The sequence below is a fragment of the Orcinus orca genome, chromosome 15, assembly GCF_937001465.1.
Source record: "Orcinus orca chromosome 15, mOrcOrc1.1, whole genome shotgun sequence".
NCBI lineage: Eukaryota > Metazoa > Chordata > Mammalia > Artiodactyla > Delphinidae > Orcinus > Orcinus orca.
Genome location: NC_064573.1, coordinates 27,248,873 through 27,268,025, shown reverse-complemented (window position 1 = coordinate 27,268,025; position 19,153 = coordinate 27,248,873). Strand labels below are relative to the sequence as shown.

The 19,153-nt window shown below is 40.6% G+C and overlaps 1 protein-coding gene across 3 annotated transcripts in view; it reads right to left on the bottom strand.

Moving 5' to 3' along the window:
- The window catches only part of EPG5 (ectopic P-granules 5 autophagy tethering factor), a 129,548-nt gene extending 110,981 nt beyond the window's left edge, over positions 1–18,567 (bottom strand). Inside the window, exons 1-5 of one of the 3 annotated variants that reach the window (XM_004266052.4) lie at positions 18,430–18,567; positions 4,296–5,240; positions 2,727–2,970; positions 1,359–1,495; positions 360–467 (exon numbers count right to left, since the gene is read on the bottom strand). In XM_004266052.4, the coding sequence (XP_004266100.1) occupies positions 360–467; positions 1,359–1,495; positions 2,727–2,970; positions 4,296–5,240; positions 18,430–18,498 (1,503 nt within the window). In that variant the 5' untranslated portion in view covers positions 18,499–18,567. Of the gene's footprint in view, positions 1–359; positions 468–1,358; positions 1,496–2,722; positions 2,971–4,295; positions 5,241–18,387 lie in introns of those variants that run through there. The other 2 variants (XM_033421337.2, XM_049697760.1) reach the window with 2 other exon arrangements.
- Between the last annotated feature and the right edge of the window lie 586 nt (positions 18,568–19,153).

The following is a 19,153-nucleotide window of genomic DNA, read 5'->3' as shown; positions in this document are numbered from 1 at the left end:
TATCTGTACCAACTGTAGTGTGAGATGGATTAATTTAGGACGTTGTGTTGAATATTACAGAAAAAAGTCCTAGCAAGCCTTACTGCACAGAAATTTTACAGAATTAAATACTACTAAACCTACCAAGCCAGACTACAACTGAACTTTTGCAATTCCATCTTAATTTCATCAGTTTTGGGTGGTCCAAGAAGTTGCAGCATAATAACTCCTACGAATACAGACTAGATATATCCCAATAATTTTATTTTAAATATCAATATTTTTAAAGTAGGCTTATTTTTTAAAGCAACTTCTTCAGGAAAAATGTTTAACAAAATCGCCTCCCATTCTCTTCAACATTAGAAGGCCATTCATCATACCTGGATGAAAGGAACAGCCCATTTACTAACACCAGCCGGGCATCGAAGAATATGGTTTAGAAGGAAGAGGTGATCTCCAGGACAGCCAACTCTTTGTAACACTGATACCTAAACAATAAAGGATGTATAGTTTTACTATTTACAAAGACGAATGTTTTTAAGGGTCTAATGAAATCACTTATCCGATATTTAAATACATGTGATCTTTCAAAAGAGTAACCAGACATAAGATATACCACTGACTGGTTGAGTTTCTACCACAGAGGTACACAGAGGCCTATGAACCTAAGAGCACTCTGATAAAAATATCATAAGCAGTTTCTCTGCAAACCCAATTTTTATTATCTGGCAAATTACAAATCACTAATGTTCCTGGCCACACATGAATAGATATAAGTCAAGCAGTTTAATCTATTCCCAGTTTGTAATAGTTTCCCAGATACAAGTAAGTATGCTTAGAACCTCAGCCCATATCTAAGAATGCTAGCATGAACCTAAAAAAAGCACCCAAGGGAGCTCCATTGAGAAACATAACCAGTAAACGAACAACCTCTCCCCACGTAACACACCTGATATCTTTCCTAAAGTTCCCAAATCCTGATTCCTTTTTTTTCCCTTAAAAAATTTTTTTAAAGTATAAGTACAGCATTAAACACAAGATGATAAAAAAGTGATATGAACAACTTTTAGCTCACATACCTATATTCTGAATATACATCTAGTCTTAAATTTAGCATGCTTCCCACATTTCCATTTCCTTCTAAGTCGAAGGCCAAAGATAATTTAACATAAACTTTACCAGAGAGAAAAGCACTGTGTGCTTAATAATGCACTAGATCAGGATAACTTATTTCCACATGTCATGAGCAAAGAAAACGTCACTAATATATTAAACAAATTAGCTGAAGAAGCTATTAAAGAAAAACCTATAAGGAAACAGGAGATAATTCTTAAATTATCAGGGAAATAAAGGACAGTATACTATGTCTATTTCCTTACCAATTTCTGCAGCCAGAGAAGAAGATCATCATGGAACTGAGTATCTTCATTAACTCTCCTGGTGAACATGAATAAGACACTAATGCACTCCTTTAGCTGACACAGATCAGAGGGAATGCTTTCTACCTGTTTAGAAGCTATAAATTAAAAAGAGGATTAAATGAGTCCCATATAAATGGTATTTGTGGGAGAATTTTTAGTGTCTCTACTTAAAATAAATAAATAAATAAATAAACTATTTAAAATATTTAATTCAGATGAAAATCCAAGCAGAAAAGTTACATCAAAATATCTGAGTTTCTACTAAATATGTAAACTGAAAAAAGTATTTAACTTCGTGAAGTATTTCAAAGCAAGAAAAAATTAACTTCATCAAAATTTTTTATTTAAAAATCAGCAAATCTCTGGCCTAGCCCCAGCTCTCTGATTAGTTATGAAAACGATAAGGGGGAAGAAGTTTTTTATTTTAAATGATCCTAGTATCTCTCCAAGAAATAAAAATTGCATACGTAATACTTATCATATAGTAAAGGCTAATTTCTTTTTCTTTTTTTTTAAATTATTTATTTATTTATTTTTGGCCGCGTTGGGTCTTCGTTGCTGTGCACGGGCTTTCTCTAGTTGCGACAAGCAGGGGCTACTCTTAATTGCGGTGCGTGGGCTTCTCATTGCGGTGGCTTCTCTTGTTGCGGAGCACGGGCTCTAGACGCATGGGCTTCAGTAGTTGTGGCACGCGGGCCTCAGCAGTTGTGGCTCATGGGCTCTAGAGAGCAGGCTCAGTAGTTGTGGTGCACGGGCTTAGCTGCTCCGTGGCATGTGGGATCTTCCAGGACCAGGGCTAGAACCTGTGTCTCCTGCATTGGCAGGAGAATTCTTAACCACTGAACCACCAAGAAAGCCCAAGCCTAATTTATTAAAACCCAAAATAAGATGAAAAATTCAGAACATTATAAATGCCCTGATGAAAATTAAACACCCCAACAAAATGGACAAGCAAAAATAAAGTGCAACAGACAGAATGAAAAAGTATTGTGATTATTAGTTTTAGAATCAAAAACTATATTTGGACTTGAATTGGTAATGAACACATAAATTAGGACAGTAAGAGACATTAATGATAAAAAGCAAACTTTTGGCTTCCTAGAGAAGGAGAGAATGACAGCCCACGGGGTAGGGAGACCTGGCATTGCTCCCAAGAAATGTTATTAAGGCAGATCTCAGTCCTGTATTGGGGGAGGTAAGGTAAAACAGCAAGCACAAATTATCCCTTATAATATCTGCACACAATAGAGTCCACCAGATTGTATCCCTCAATTCTTTTTATATTTTAGACCACAAGAAAGAGTGAGACTTTCATTACTTACACACCTTGGCCTTCCTGATGAATTGCTAAAGATCTCAGAACAGCCGAACTATTGAGCAATGTGTAGATGTAAGACTCCACTTGCAACCGTGAGAGCACAGAAGTGTAAGAATGCAGCGCCAAGGTCTGGTGGAGGTGCTCAGATTTGGCATCAAACAGTTTTTTTAGCTCTCCCAGTGCATTTTCATTCATCTCCACTCTCTGGTAGCGATGATGGCCTGAAACTTTCACTTGATCAGCACAGATACCCTAGCAGTGGGCAAAAGGGTGAGATATGAAGCCAGTTACTCTTTGCTCTTGAAGCCTGTATACAATACACAGGCTTCAGTACCATCTTCAAAGAGCTTACAAATCGCAGTGAGGGAACAATACTACTACGTAGAAAACAGTGAAGCTACTATACAACCAGGTGCCAATCACAAAGGCATCACAAGTTCAGAGACGAGAAGAGAAATCCTAAAATGCAGTAGGTGGGGAAAGGTGCAAGAAAACAATAGAGCTTGTCTCTAAGACCCTCATGATTGATGACCTTACCTTCTACTTTATAAACACTGAGGTCAATGTGATATCCCCTCAACTTCGAGAGACCTCAAAATATCTCTGTACTTACCCTCACCATTCTTTGTGATTCTGCTCAAAACAAACCCCTCCTTTCCAATATTAACCCTCCAACTGTTTTCTTGATTCTATTCTCTCTTTTTCAGTATTTTCAAGTTTCTCTCTCCACAGGATCCTTCCTATCTACAAAGAGATACACAGGTCTCCAAGGAATGACGATTAGGGTTGGGGGAAATCACACGTTTCTCCCTGACATCTCCTCCATCTTCCCTTCACTGCTAAACTTGTCAAGAGTAGCCTTCTCTTCCTCGCCATCCCTCCCAGGCCACTATGCAATGGCTTTCCTGATGGCACCTTGGCCTCCATAGGGTCACATCTTATTGCCTTCCCTATTTTCTCATTTCCTCTTGACCTCGTTCCATGGATCATCCTCCCCTTGACACTCTCTACCCATTAGATGTTCCTGGCATTATGCCCAAGGTCACAAGCTAAATGGCCCACAGGCTGAATCTGGCCTGGAGACATGACTTGTTTTGGCCTCTACTGTGCATGAGTGAGTGAGTGAGAGAGAGAGAGAGAGAGAGAGACAGAGACAGAGAGAGAGAGTGTGTGTGTGTGTGCGTATTTAGTTGCCAACATTTACAAATCAGGATCCCTCACATAAAAATCCAGATTTCTAGCTTCTCTTAGAAAAACATAAGATGTGGCAATGCTGAACCAATATAACCTCACAGCAACAATCAACTATAACACTGGAGCAGCTCCCCATGCTGGACCAGGCATGAGCTTACCCAGTGATCACCGTCCCACTCAACCTGTTTCACTTCTCCAGGTTACCTGCCTGGCCCCTGTGGGCATATGACACTGTGACTCCTGCACTCAATTACTATGGGCTAAGACAGGGTCAGTGTGGGTAAAAGGAGCAGACTCCAGACCTCAATGGCATCACAGGAATAGCAGCTCCACTGAAAATTCCCCAGGCTCCTGCAAGCTTTATGCTACACTAGTCAATATACCTGTACAGACAACTGTTCCTCCTTGAAGTGCCATAGTCGACTTTTGGCATTTTGGCAATCAGACATCAGAGCAAGGAGCTCAGCTTCAGCCAGCAGCAGCTGCTTCCTACAGCGTGAGTAGTTCAAAAGCAACTCATAAAATTCATGCCTGTCCTGATGAGCCATGCTGTCAAATTCTTCTAAATATGACTCAACATTTTCCAGCCATGAACCAGGCTCAAAGACTTTTAGCTGTTCTTCAGTAAATGGTACTATTTCTGGTTGAGATGGGAGCTCCGGGTAGAGTCGCTCATTACGAAGCAAGGGTTTCACTGCCACCAAAGCCGGTATATCCCCAGCAGTTTCAGCTGGCAACTGGGGATACAGTTTTTTCACTCTAGGTGGCTGGAAAATGTCTTTGGCTTCACAAGAACTCTGCAAGCCAACATTTTGTAGCACCTCTGAAGAAAGACCCAAGGCTTCTTGGTCTTCTCTCCTATTCTGAGTATCTCTGACCTTCAAATTTTCCACTTCCTGCTGAATATAAGAAACATTAGATTGCAGTGTGCTTTCCAAAGGTCCACATTGTACCAGTTTATCTTCCTCCATTTCTGTAATGTTCTCGGGGGGTTCTACTTTGGTTCCGACATTGCCTCCAGGATCGACCTTCGGCTTGACTGAATCATCCCCAGCACAGGCTCTGATCTCCTCTCCCTCCTTTAGACTCTCTGTTTTACATGTCAGGGACTCTTCATTGCTTCGAGTTAAGGAAGTGAGTGGTACATCAAACATTTCACTCTCGTTTTGTCGACTAGCATCATTCTGGGGCTGGGAATCGGTTAACTCCTTTAGATGGTCTCCTTGGAATTCACAAGGTGGGGTAGGGATTTCCAGCTCTCTGGAGGTTTTTGGAAGGGAGACTTCATCAGACTCTTCCCTCTGAAGGGTTTCATATTTCTTCTTTTCCTAAAACAAGATTTATAATGTGAAATAATTTATAATATAACAATAACTGATGAGGAATTTTTAAATTGTATAAAAAAATCTAAGTTCACTTCATAAGCAGTGTGTTTCATATTTCATATTATTCAATTTTGAGAATGCTGAATTTGGGAGATTCACTAGTCTAATCCCTACAGAGGAAGACATGAGAATAAGCAACAAATTATGATTCAAGAATGGAGAAGGAAAGTCTTAATTAGGCTGTTCTCCATTCTGCTAGAGGTTAAGTAAGAGAGAACAGTCTCCAAGTATCTTAGGCTTCAACAGGTTTGCATCCTGACAAACATATCTATTCAAATTTCAGGCAGAAAAAGTCAGGCCAACTTGAAATAAATTAACTATAGTACTGGATTATAACCTCAGAATAAAATCAATATCCATGAGTCCATACTCACATAACTAAATAGATAAACATATATATATGTTATATGTATCTTTTTTTCCTTAATGGACAAGAAGTGGCACTCTTCCTTACAAAAGTCCAATTAATAAATGTAGATGGAATGAGAAAAACAGAAAATCACAATTAGAACACCATGGTAATAACTGCCACAGGCAAGAGGCAAGATCTACTAAGTAATGAAAGTGAGTGAAAATTTAAGCAGAAGCAGAATATTTGTATAGTCTCAAAGTATCCCCTAAATATTTAGTAATTACAAAGGGAAAAATCATAAGTTTCAGTGGAGAATCCTGGCAGTCAACACCTTAACCAAGTGATCAGGGTTACTATAACCAGTAATACATCCCCATACGATGTTCTGAGAAGGCTTATCCCCTCTTCAGTACCCTTTCTAATAATGTATAACCTCAATCTAAGCATGAGAAAACACCAGACGAAAACCCAAATTAAGGGAAAGTCTACAAAATAACTGAAGTGTTATGATCATCAAAGAAAAGACAAGACTGAGGAACTATCAAAAGACTGGAGAAAACTATTAGAGACATGACAACTGAATGCAACGTAGGATCCTGGATTGGACACTGGAACAGAAAAAGGACATTAGCAAGAAAACTGGTGAAATTCAAAAAAGTTCTATATTTTAGTTAATACCATTGTACCAATGTTAATTTGTTGGTTGTGATAAATGTTCTACAACATAGAATTTACAGTTACATAACACAAGAAGATGCTGGACGAGAGGCACGTGGAACTCTCTGTATTATATATGCAACTTATTAAATCCAAAATTAATTCCAAAAAAACAAAAAACAGTTAACCATTTAAAAAATAAGATAAAATAAATTATGGTTTTATAATGAAGTATCTCTGGCATTAACACACAAACTAGACACACAGGAAAGAAGCCTGGATAAAAAAGAAGAAAAAAATATGGAAATATTTATTATTTATTTATTTAAATAAAATTGTTACATCCAAAGAAACTAAAAAATGACTGACTCACTCAAATACTTCCCTCACTATAAATTTTTTTTTTTTAATGTGGGGTGTTTTTTGGCTATGTTGGGTCTTCGTTGCTTCACGCGGGCTTTCTCTAGTTGCTGCGAGCGGGGGCTACTCTTCGCTGTGGTGCGAGGGCTTCTCATTGTGGTGGCTTCTCTTGTTGAGAAGCACGGGCTCTAGGCGCGCAGGCTTCAGTAGTTGCAGCACGGGGGCTCAGTAGTTGTGTCTCGCAGGCTCTAGAGTGCAGACTCAGTAGTTGTGGCGCACAGGCTTAGTTGCTCCGTTGCCTGTGGGATCTTCCCGGACCAGGGCTCGAACCCGTGTCCCCTGCATTGGCAGGCGGATTCTTAACCACTGTGCCACCAGGGAAGTCCCCACGGTGAAATTTTAAGGAAGGCAAAATCATGGTTACAAAGTTATCAGTGATTTTGGATTATGTTGTCCAGCAAACGTCCAGCAAAAAAAAGCTGACAAGTAAATAGCCAAAAAAGTAAAACATTTATATGCACCTAATATTAGGAAGAAAAGACGAATGTTTTTGAAATGGAATTTGAGCTCAGTTTGCTGGTAATGAACTACCAAATGTTTACAAATGGTGGTGATGCAAGAAGCAACGTGTCCCTCCAAAATTACTTTAATCTGCACCGTGGATATCAGATTCCGAGAACAGCCACACAATGCATACAAACCACTTTGTCAAACTGCCTAAAATCATGAATACCAGGAAAGCATTACATGAGTATTTATAAGAAAATGAAAAAGTGGGTCCAATTACACTGCAATGATGTTTAGCACACTAGCTATAATAAATAGGCCTGTCAGATTGAGAGGTCAGAAAAAAGAAAATTAGGAGAGGGAGGCCAATGGTTACTACAGTGGGAGAAATACTGGTGTACTGTTCAGGGCAGAGGCCAAATTTTAGTGAGCTGAACAATCAAGAAATGAAATTAAGAAAACAATTTCATTTATAATGAACAGAGAACAAAATACTTAGGGATGAGCTTAACAAAAGAAGTGTAAAATTTATACTCTGAATATTACAAAACAAAATTTGAAAGAAATTAAAGACTAATAAGTGAAAACACATTCCATTTTCATGGATCAGATCACAATATTGTTAATATGGCAATACTCCTCAAATTGATATACAAATTCAATACCATCTCTATCAAAATCCCAGCTGCCTTTTTTGCAGAAAATGACAAGCTGATCCTTAACCTCATAAGGAAATGCAAGGAACCCAGAATAGATGAAACAATCTTGAAAAAGAAGAACAAAGTTGGAGATTTCACACTTCGCAATTTCAAAATCTACTACAAAATTACAATAATAAAGACAGTGTGGTTCTAGCACATGGACAGACAAACAGATCAATGAAACAGAACTGAGAATCCAGAAATAAACTCTTTTTTTTTATCAACATTTTTTATTTCTTGTCTTTTTTTTTCCAAGTTGTTGGGAGCTTTTTATTTATTTTTTTAACGTCTTTATTGGAGTATAATTGCTTTACAATGGTGTGTTAGTTTCTGCTGTAAAACAAAGTGAATCAGCTATACATATACATATATCCCCATATCTCCTCCCTCTTTCGTCTCCCTCCCACCCTCCCTATCCCACCCCTCTAGGTGGACACAAAGCAACAAGCAGATTTCCCTGCACTATGCAGTTGCTTCCAATAGCTATCTGTTTTACATTTGGTAGTATATATATGTCCATGCCACTCTCTCACTTCGTCCCAGCTTACTTTCCCCCGCCCCGTATCCACAAGTCCATTCTCTACATCACCGTCTTTATTCCTGTCCTGCCCCTAGGTTCTTTTTTTTTTTAACATCTTTATTGGAGTATAATTGCTTTACAATGGTGTGTTAGTTTCTGCTTTATCATGTACCACAATGTTCACGGCAGCTCTATTTACAATAGCCAGGACATGGAAGCAACCTAAGTTGTCCATCAACAGATGAATGGATAAAGAAGATGTGGTACATATATACAATGGAATATTACTCAGCCATAAAAAAAAACGAAATTGAGTTATTTGTAGTGACGTGGATGGCCCTCTTAGAGTATGTACGTACAGAGTGAAGTAAGCCAGAAAGAGAAAAACAAATACCGTATGCTAACACATATATATGGAATCTAAAAAAACAAAAAAAATGGTCATAAAGAACCTAGGGGCAAGACGGGAATAAAGACGCAGACCTACTAGAGAATGGACTTGAGGATGTGGGGAGGGGGAAGGGTAAGCTGGCATGAAGTGAGAGAGTGGCATGGACATATATACACTACCAAATGTAAAACAGATAGCTAGTGGGAAGCAGCCACATAGCACAGGGAGATCAGCTTGGTGCTTTGTGACCACCTAGAGGGGTGGGATAGGGAGGGAGGGAGGGAGGGAGATACAAGGGGGAAGAGATATGGGGATCTATGTATATGTATAACTGATTCACTTTGTTATAAAGCAGAAATAAACTCTTATGTTTAAGGTCAACTGATTTTCAACAAGGATGCCATGACAATTCAATGGGGAAAGAACAGCCTTCAACAAATGGTGTTAAACAACTGGATATCCAAAGAATAAAATTGTACCCCTATCTTATATCATATACAAAAATTAACAAAAAGGATCATAGACCTAACATAAGATCTAAATCTTTTAAACTTTTCAGAAAAAACACAGGAGTAAATCTTAGTGAACTTGGGTTAGGCAAAGCCTTGTTAGACATGACACCGAAAGCACAGCAACAAAAGAAAAAAGTAGATAAATTGGACTTCATAAAAATTTTTAAGATTTTGTGCTGAAAATCAAAATATGAAGAAAATGGAAAGACAACCCTACAGAATGGAAGAAAATGTCTTCACATCAATTATTATATAAGGGGCTTATATACAGAATTAAAAAAAGAACTCTTGTAACTCAAGAATAAAAAGATGAACAATCCAATTTAAAAATGGGCAAAGGATCTGAACAGACATTTCTCAAAAGATAATACACATGGCACATAAAAAGATGCTTAACATTATGAGTCATCACAGAAATGCAAATCAAAATCACAATGAGGTAACATATCACACCCGCTAAAACTACTTAAGTCAGATAATAGTTAAGTGTTGACAAGGATGTAGAAAAATTAGTATCCTCAAACACTGCTGGTGGGAAGCTAACATGATGCTTCTCTATGCAAAAGAGTTTGGCATTCCGAGCCATGGCGATGGTGACACAATCTTGGATCATACCAAAAACCACTGTATTACACATTTTAAATAAGTATAGTGTGTGAATTATAGCTCAATAAAGCTGTTAGATGAAAAGATGGAAGATTTTAAAAACTCAGAGAGTTGAGAAATAAATGAAAAGTAAGGAAGCAGAGATGGGAATGTGACATAGAGGGAGAAAATTTTAGTTGTCTTTTCTTAAACTGTAAGAGACCTCTGGGGGTGTTAAATGTTAACTGGAAGAGAAGATAGGGAGCTGGAAGTAGGCCAAGGTGGGCCACAAGATCAAGGGCACAGTAAATAAACACACCTCCTGCAACCCACAGGCCACCTCAGGCTTCCTCTCCAGCCTGTCCCTCAGGAGTTTTTAACTTCCCTTTGCCAAGGGAAGTTGTTGCCCAACTCTGACCCCACCAAACCACTTCCTCTTTCCCTACTCCATGACTGCCCTTGCAATTTCAAATTCTTCCCCTCAGCTAAACAAAATGAAGTCTCCAGCTGCTACTATCAAACTTGCAGGCCCACATCCAGCAGATCTACCTTCCTGGGAATAATCACAACCATAACAGCAACAGATAATGTGGTTAGATAATCAATTAAAGAATTTTTTAAACCTTCCTAATGCTCCCAGAGAAGAACACATAAGACTTTGGGTTTTATTTCCCTTGGGGGTGGAACTCAGTGCTTCTCTGTTTAATTCTCCATCTGTGCTGTTACAGAAGTTAGGTCCAAAGAGGAATTAACCTGGGGTTGCCCAGGAAAGGAGGTGGGGGAAAGGAGAGGAAAGCTGGTAATTTGATTCAAAGAATGGACTGGCCAGATCAGAGAAGGAAGGCAGAAGGAAAAGATGAACAACTGCGAGACACACAACTGTTTGAGAGGGTAGCAAAGGCCTGCCCCTGCCCCTCACAGATCCCTGGATAGGACAGGATGTCTGGGGTGCATATGCGGAGGGAGAAGGGGTTCACTGTGTTCATCACCAACGCCATGGCCTCTAAGCAGTGGTGAGCTCCCTGTGGCTCAATTCACTTCTCCAAAGCACAGAACAGGGGAGCAGGTCCTGAAAGGTCTCCTAGCCTCCAGCCTCTGCCCTACCACCAATTCATCCCAAACACCACTATAAGACTGGTCTCCCTAAAACACTACCCTGAACACCACAAAAACAATCACAGCTCTCCACTTAATGAAAGTCTGGCTCTTAACTTTGGCACTCAGTGCCTTTGATGACTCAGTTATGATCCTGTCCCAAGACAAAATCGTCAATGACCACATCAACCCTTCCACAGCACATGCTTTACTCTGAACTCTGCGGTGTGTACTTGCCATCTGGCCCTGGTCACGTGCTACCACATATGGTTATTTATCTTTATGTTGTGTCCCCCAAATGACCACAAATATCTTGAAACCAGAGAATATATCTTATGCTTTTTTGGATCTGATCTGCCTCTGATTTTCAACACTTTGTTCAATAAACATTTCTTGAAACAATAATGATGACTTATAGTTCACAAGAATTTACTGAGTACCAACTGTATGCTGAGCTCCTAGGTACTTGCATCCTAAAATGAAGAAATTATTGAATTATCCAACAAATGTGCTCTGGCACATTCAGAAATTTATTTTTATATGCCTCACAGAAAGCAAACGGACTATCCAATGAATTCAGAGAAAACTGAACTTTTATGCCAAAATCTGAATCAAATTTTACACTTAAGATACAAAATTTCATTTAAAAACAAAAAAGAAAGCCAACTTCCAATTCCTTTGCCTACTTGAGTTAACCAGAGATAAAGATTAGAGCCTACTGTATATATAACAATCATTACAGATCACAAAATAAAATTCAAACAGAACTCCACGTGTATCAAGCTGTGTGTGCAAAAATTAGTGCTTACATAATTTTATTTTAACCAAAAGACATGTTTCTTACAACTGAAAATGGCCTAGAGATTAACATTTCTTTATTTTTGATCTCTACATAAGTTACGTACAGGTAGAGAACCAATTTTAAAATAATTCCACAGGAGAAAAAATAATCAAGAAGTTATACAGAAACAGAAGAGTTGTTAATAAACACAAAAAAACTTACTTAACCATACATTACAGTAAATATGCCCTACAGTGTTGGTGTATGTGTGGGGAAAAAACCTAAAGAGCACATAACAAACTGCTACCAACAGTTATCTCCAAGAGATGGAATTCAGGGCATTTCATTTCTGTGTTGTATACTTCTCTCTCTCTCTGTGTATATACTCATACATACACACTTTTTTTAAGCAATGAGCACTTTTGTAATCAGAAAAAAAGTTTTGTTTTCTTTTTAAGTTTGGAAAATAAGTGGTCACTTTCCATTCATCACTTGCAGTTCTTCCTCTTTAAACTGTACTAAGTAAAAATATTACAACTCCTTTCCATCCTTAAAAATATTAATGAGCTACTTCTTCATAAATGATAAAGGTTCAGTTTTACACACTACATAGAATACTTTTGTGGGATTACTTTATTTTTTTTCATTATTCTGAAAGTATTTATTAGGTAACTACTACTGTATGTTAGGCATAGTTCTAGTACATGGGGTACATGAAGTGAACCAAACAGGAAAGCTCCTTGGCCATGGGATTACTTTAAATGCAGGGTCTGTTTATCATGAATGTCTGTATCCACGGCACTTAGCACAATGCCTGGCACAGAACAGATAAAAAGGGCTTGGACACATGAGTCCAACTATCAGCTCAAGAGCTCTCAGGGCAATTTTACCCACACTCCTTGGGATGTACAAGAATGCTTTACAAGTAAAAAGGAGAAGGATGGGGATTATACATTTTGCTGAGAATACAACATCTCCTCCTGGCTGCCACTTCTTTTGTGTTGCTCTTAACAATCTTGCTTCACGTATCAGCAGCACTTTCCATGCTTCATCTCTTCCTCTTCCTTTCATATGCTTTTTTCTCTCAGCTTCTAGGACCCCAAACATATCCTACCTCACCGGTCACTCCTCACGCTCCTTTGTTGATTCCTGCGCCTCTCCCCGCAAAACTGGAGTGCCCTTGGGTCCTGTTCTTGTCACCTGTTCCTAAGGTAACCTAGTTCGGTCTCTGGTTTTAAATAACTACCTATATGCTGATGACCCCAAATCTTTTATCTCTCCCAAACTCTAGATCCACATATCCAATCCATTTGGATGTCTGACATTTATTTCAAAATTAGCATGTCCTAAACTGAACTCCTGATCTGCCCCCAAAAGCTGTCCTACTCACTGCCTCCTCCCTCTCAGAGTCACCCCTGACTGTTTTCTCATATCCCAACCAAACCAGCAACAAATAGTCTTGGCTAGATCTTCACCACCTCTGCTTTACAACTCTGGTCCAGGCCACCATCCCCTCCTGCCTGGATCACAGCAAAAATCTCTTAGAAGGTCTCTCTGCTCGTACTCTTGCTCCCTTACAGTCCGTTCTCAACGAAGCAAGCACAGTGACCCTTTAAAATAACTTAGATCATATCACTCCTCGGCTTGGAACCCTGAGGTGATTCCATATTTCACTCAAAGTACGAATCCTTACAATGGCCTACAAGGCCCTACACGACCTGGCCCTGTGTCACCTTCCTGACTTCAAACACTCTCCCAAATACTCTCCCCTCATGCATTCCACCCTAACGACACTGCTACTGCCTTAAGGCATTTGCCCCAGGTGTTCCCAAGATCCAAATGGCTAACTCCCCCATCTCTTTCATGTCTTTACTTAAATTTCACTTTCAGTAAGGACTACCTTGACTGCCTATATAAAAATCACAACCCGGACTTCCTGGTGGCCCAGTGGTTAAGAACCCACCTGCCAATGCAGGGGACACGGGTTCAAGCCCTGGCCCGGGAAGATCCCACATGCTGCGGAGCAACTAAGCCCGTGCACCACAACTACTGAGCCTGCGCTCTAGAGCCCGCGAGCCACAACTACTGAAGCCTGCGCGACTAGAGCCTGTGCTCCGCAACAAGAGAAGCCACCGCAATGAGAAGCCCATGCACCACAACAAAGAGTAGCCCCCACTCGCCACAGCTAGAAAAAGCCCGCGCGCAGCAACAAAGACCCAACACAGCCAAAAATAAATAAATAAATAAATAAACTTATTTTTAAAAAAAATCACAACCCATCCTAATCACCAGTACTCAGCTCCTTACCCTGTTCCTCTTTTCCTTTTTTCATAGCACTTGTCATCTTCTAATATATTATACATTTTATTTATTTTTTTTATGGAGTTTTCTGTTTGTCTTCTCCTACTAGAATGCAAGCTACGTTAAGGCCAGGTTCTTTTTTTTATTTTTTATTTTTCCTCTGTTTACATCCCAAGTGCTTAGAACAGTTTCTGGGACATAGTGGGTGATCGATGAGTGTTTATTCAACAAATAAATGGATCTTAGGAGGCACAACAGGAGCTAAATAATATAGAACATCCCCCAACTTCACTCTTATAATCACTCATGGGAAGGAGGGACTAAGAGGTAGAAATCATCTAGGCCAAGAAGCAAGAGGCGATGGGGATTTAAAGGTCTCGGTTTCTGTTATCAGTTTTCTGGGACACATCTCAGTCTATCCTTAGCAATTACAATATGCTTTTACTATTAATGAGTTGTGGGCATTCAGAATTTAGTATTAACTGCAGAAAAACTTTCCACGACTATAAAATATACTGCTTCTGCAGAGTAAATCCAATCTAAAAATCTACTGTTCTTAACCCATAATCTACCATGATCAATGAAGTCAGGGTCCTCCAAGGTGGGTGAAACTAATCAGGACTATCTCTCAGGTATCAAGTGATAAGCACCAGATAACCACAAACTAGCAACGTGAGCTCATCTTCCAAATGATTAACATTAAGGAATATAGGTCAGCTGCTGGGTCAAACTATCGAAAGGCAAAAGCACATGACACTCCTCACTTCCTGAAATGAGCCTTGGAACTACTTTATCGTTCCATTAACAGTAACCAAATTACACCACAATGGTAAAGGTTTCATTAATGTAGGACTTCATGATCATAACCAAACCATAACCAGCACTAAGTAATAAATCTATTTACTCTAAGAGAAGAATCAATTTTCTAAACTGACAAGTATGAGGGCTTGCTGATGTCGTGGACTTTTTCCATTTGTCTTCTCATACTATTTAGAGGAAATTTACCAGAGTAAATTCTTCTGAGTGACAAAGCTTGGATATATTCTTCAATACTGGTATTTTTTCCTTCATTCAACAAACATTAGCAAATGCCTACAAGGGCTGTAAATGGTATTAGGAAAAAGACAGGTCCCTCCCTCACTGAGTTCACAGTCTAAGGGAGAAGAGAGATGTTAACAAACTAACTGCAAGTGAGATGAGTGACACAAAGGGGTGCAGAGCGCTACTAGTGGGGGCTGGGGGCGGTGGTAATGTGGGCGATGAGGGTGATGAGGTTTAAGCAGAGACCTCATGAATGAGCAGGTGAAGAGGGACAGGAAGAGGTGTCAGCGCAGAGTAAAGAGCATGAGCAAAGGCCCTAAAGCAGGAAAGGACATATACAGTTGAGAATCAAAAGAGATAGTAGTGAAGACCAGAGGCTGAGGAGAAAGACAGAATCCAGAGAGTTTAGGGCCTTGAGTCCATACTTTGGACTCTTGGACTCTGGGCAATGGGAAATCTTTGAAAGGCCTTAAATAGGAGAGCAATCATTTTGGGGGTTTGTTTATAAAAATATCAATCCAGCTTTAGTTTAGAGAATGGGCAGCAAGAATGAACTTGGAAAGGCCATTTTAGCAAAAATCCAAGAAATCTTCCTTGGAGGATGGTTGAATTAGTCAGGATGGAGAGAAATGGGCAGAATCAAGAGAATAGTTACAAAATACAATTAGCAAGCCTTAGTGACTGAGTAGATTTGAAAGGTGACTAAAAGTATGTCAAGGATTTCTGGTTTGATCAAATACCTCTGGAATTAAGGCCTCTTTATAAATTTTAAAAGATAAAAAATAAATTTATGTGTGGGGAGGTTGCCCACAATGTGTCAATAAAATGAGCAATTGGGGACTTCTCTGGTGGCGCAGTGGTAAAGAATCTGCCTTACAATACAGGGGATGCGGATTCCATCCCTGGTCAAAGGAACTAAGATCCCACATGCCACGGGGCAACTAAGCCTGTGCGCCACAACTACTGAGCTCGCAGGCCTCAACTAGAGCCCAGGCGCCCTGGAGTCTGTGCACCACAACCACAACTAGAAGAGAGAAAACCCACATGCCACAACTAGGGAGAAGCCTGCACGCCACAATGAAAAGATCCCACACACCTCAGCAAAGATCCCACGTGTCGCAACTAAGACCTGACACAGCCAAAAAATAAATAAATAATAAATAAATCTTTAAAAAAAATAAAATGAGCAATTGGGTTTTTTGTTGTTGTTGTTGTTGTTGTTTGTTTGTTTTGCGGTATGCGGGCCTCTCACTGTTGTGGCCTCTCCCGTTGAGGAGCACAGGCTCTGGACGTGCAGTCTCAGCGGCCATGGCTCATGGGCCCAGCTGCTCTGCTGCAGGTGGGACCTTCCCGGACCAGGGCACGAACTCGTGTCCACTGCATCGGCAGGCGGACTCTCAGCCACTGCGCCACCAGGGAAGCCCGAGCAATTGGCTTTTCATGATGGATTTAAGTTTGATTTTTAATTTTTTATTTTAGAAAATCTGTTCTAAACAAAATAACAGAGCCTCCCTGGTGGCGCAGTGGTTGAGAATCTGCCTGCCAATGCAGGGGACACGGGTTCGAGCCCTGGTATGGGAAGATCCCACATGCCGCGGAGCAACTAAGCCCGTGCGCCACAGCTACTGAGCCTGCGCGACTGGAGCCTGTGCTCTGCAACAAGAGAAGGCCGCGACAGTGAGAGGCCCGCGCACCGTGATGAAGAGTGGCCCCCGCTCGCCGCAACTAGAGAAAGCCCTCGCACAGAAACGAAGACCCAACACAGCCAAAAATAAATAAATAAATAAATTTATTTTTAAAAAAACAAGAAACAAAATAACAGAGAATCCTCTTAACTGACCATTTTTAAGTATTTATAACATTCTATCTATAGATACACATAGATATGTAGAACAATTATTAAGCTACTGTACCGAGAATTACGATTTTGGGCTTTAACTTGAGTCTCTTACTAACTGCATGACTTCTGGCTTATCATTTAACTTATCTAGGCTTTAGTTTCATCATTCATTTTGAAAAAAAAAACCCTACAGATTGAGAATTAAGATCCTGCTCTCTACAGATGGATGTTTACATGTTATACACTACTGTATTCTAGGTTCAGGGACCTTATGCATGGCTGACCAATGGCTTTTTACTTCCTCCTCTATTTAGATAGTCCTTTATCAGCCCAATACAATGCAAAATTACTTCTCTTAAAAATGTTTCTGAAATTAGTAGCAAAATGGCTTTCTCCCCAGAGTAATTCCTCACAGACCTGGGTACACTGATGCACATAACTCCACTACAGTTTTTTTTTTTAAGGCACCATAATGAAAGGGATCTACATAAGTCATTTACAGCTTATTAAATATGGTAGCTTTGAACACCAGTCTCCTGCTAAAATCTTGTTCTCATGAGAAAATCCTATTTTCGTATCATTTTTAAGTTACATCTGCTCTGGAACATCACCTACTTGTAGGAAAGGAAATTTTCTTTTTAATACCACCTTCATTATTTCCTTAATATAAATTCAGTTTCAGGTAAGCCAAAATTATATATGTCCAGCTATCCATGGGCAGCATTTAATCTGTTCACTGTAAAATAAATGTCATTTCAGAAAACATATGGGTACGAAATGAAAGCCCAGACTGCGCCTGCAAACAAGACAAATCAACTTTAAATCACACCAATACCACACGTTAGTATAATCCAGGAAACCCAGAAAATTCAGATCTGTCCCTGCTGTATGAGTCCCGCTCTGGTTTAATTTCTGGTCATTCGTGCCCCATCATAAACAACCAGGATAATGATAAATAAACAGCAGCAGCACCACTGTCATCTTGAATTTTTAAACTGAAAAGGCACATCACCACAGCCTACTTTCTGTCTCTATCTGCAAAGCTCTTCCAAAGGATACATTCTTGAATGGAGGAGGGGTCCCTTCCCTCTTTATGGGAAGAGGGACTGAAAATGTTCACAGATTATAAAGGAGAAAAAGAGAGTTAAAGATGAGACTGGGAAGAGAAAAGCTGCTTCACGATAGGAATCTAGACCCGGGTGAGAAAAGTCAAGAAAGGAGCAGAAAAGGAAGAGCCTAGTGAGGTCACAGGAGGAAAAAGAAAAAAAAAAGGGCTCCTGACAAAGTCCGGCAGAGGAACGTGAAGGAGGCACAGAGGAACAAGTCTGGTGTCAATGGGTGGGGGGATCAAATACGGGGAAGTGGGGACAGAGGATGAGAAGGGCTCAGGGGACGGAGGGCTCAGAGTGGGCTGGAGAAGCCGAAGAGAAGAAAAAAGACAGCGCACCTGCCAGGGCCTGGCAAGGATGGGATGGTCGGGTTCCCTCACCTTGGTTTTAGTCCGGCTGGCCTTGGCCTTGGCCCTGGCCCGGCGCGGGGGCCTCACCGCCTCGGCCATAGACCCTGCGATGGCAACGTCGCCACTCGTTTTTGTCAAAACTCTGCGCTTTCCACAACCTGCCCAGTTCCGGCCTCCGGGCTGTCACGTGATCGAATCTCCACCACTCCCGGGGGAGGGGCGGCAACTCGGAGCCTCTACCGGCAGCAAAGTAGGACAAACCACTCCGGGAGCCCTTTTCACTGGAGGATGGTGGCCCCGCCCCCTTACGTCCAGGCCCCACCCCCTGACCCCGGCAAGCGCGCCTGGCTCCGGCCACGCTCGCCAATGGCTTGGAGTTGTCTTGGGTCCCGGCGTTACCTCCCGAACTGAGATCACGTCCTTCTCGCTGGCTCCGCCGAGCCGCACTCGGTCTAGGCTCCGGGAGCTCTCGCACACCTCACCCACGTTGACTTAAAGGAGTCCGGGGAGAGTGCTTGTCAGTCTTGTTTTGACCCTTAGATAACCAGGACCAGTCAACCTAAATCTCTGTTTTGCACTCGAGAGCTTTGATGCCTATCCAGTTGTGCGCTTCAGTTTCATCCTGTGTAAAGGGGAAAGATGATACTTGCCTTTTCCAGTATAGTGAAGATTAAATGGACTAATCGTCAAAGGTGCCTGGTAGCCGCGAGCGTATCTGTAAATGGTAGTTATTTTCATACTGTCCAAATTCCCA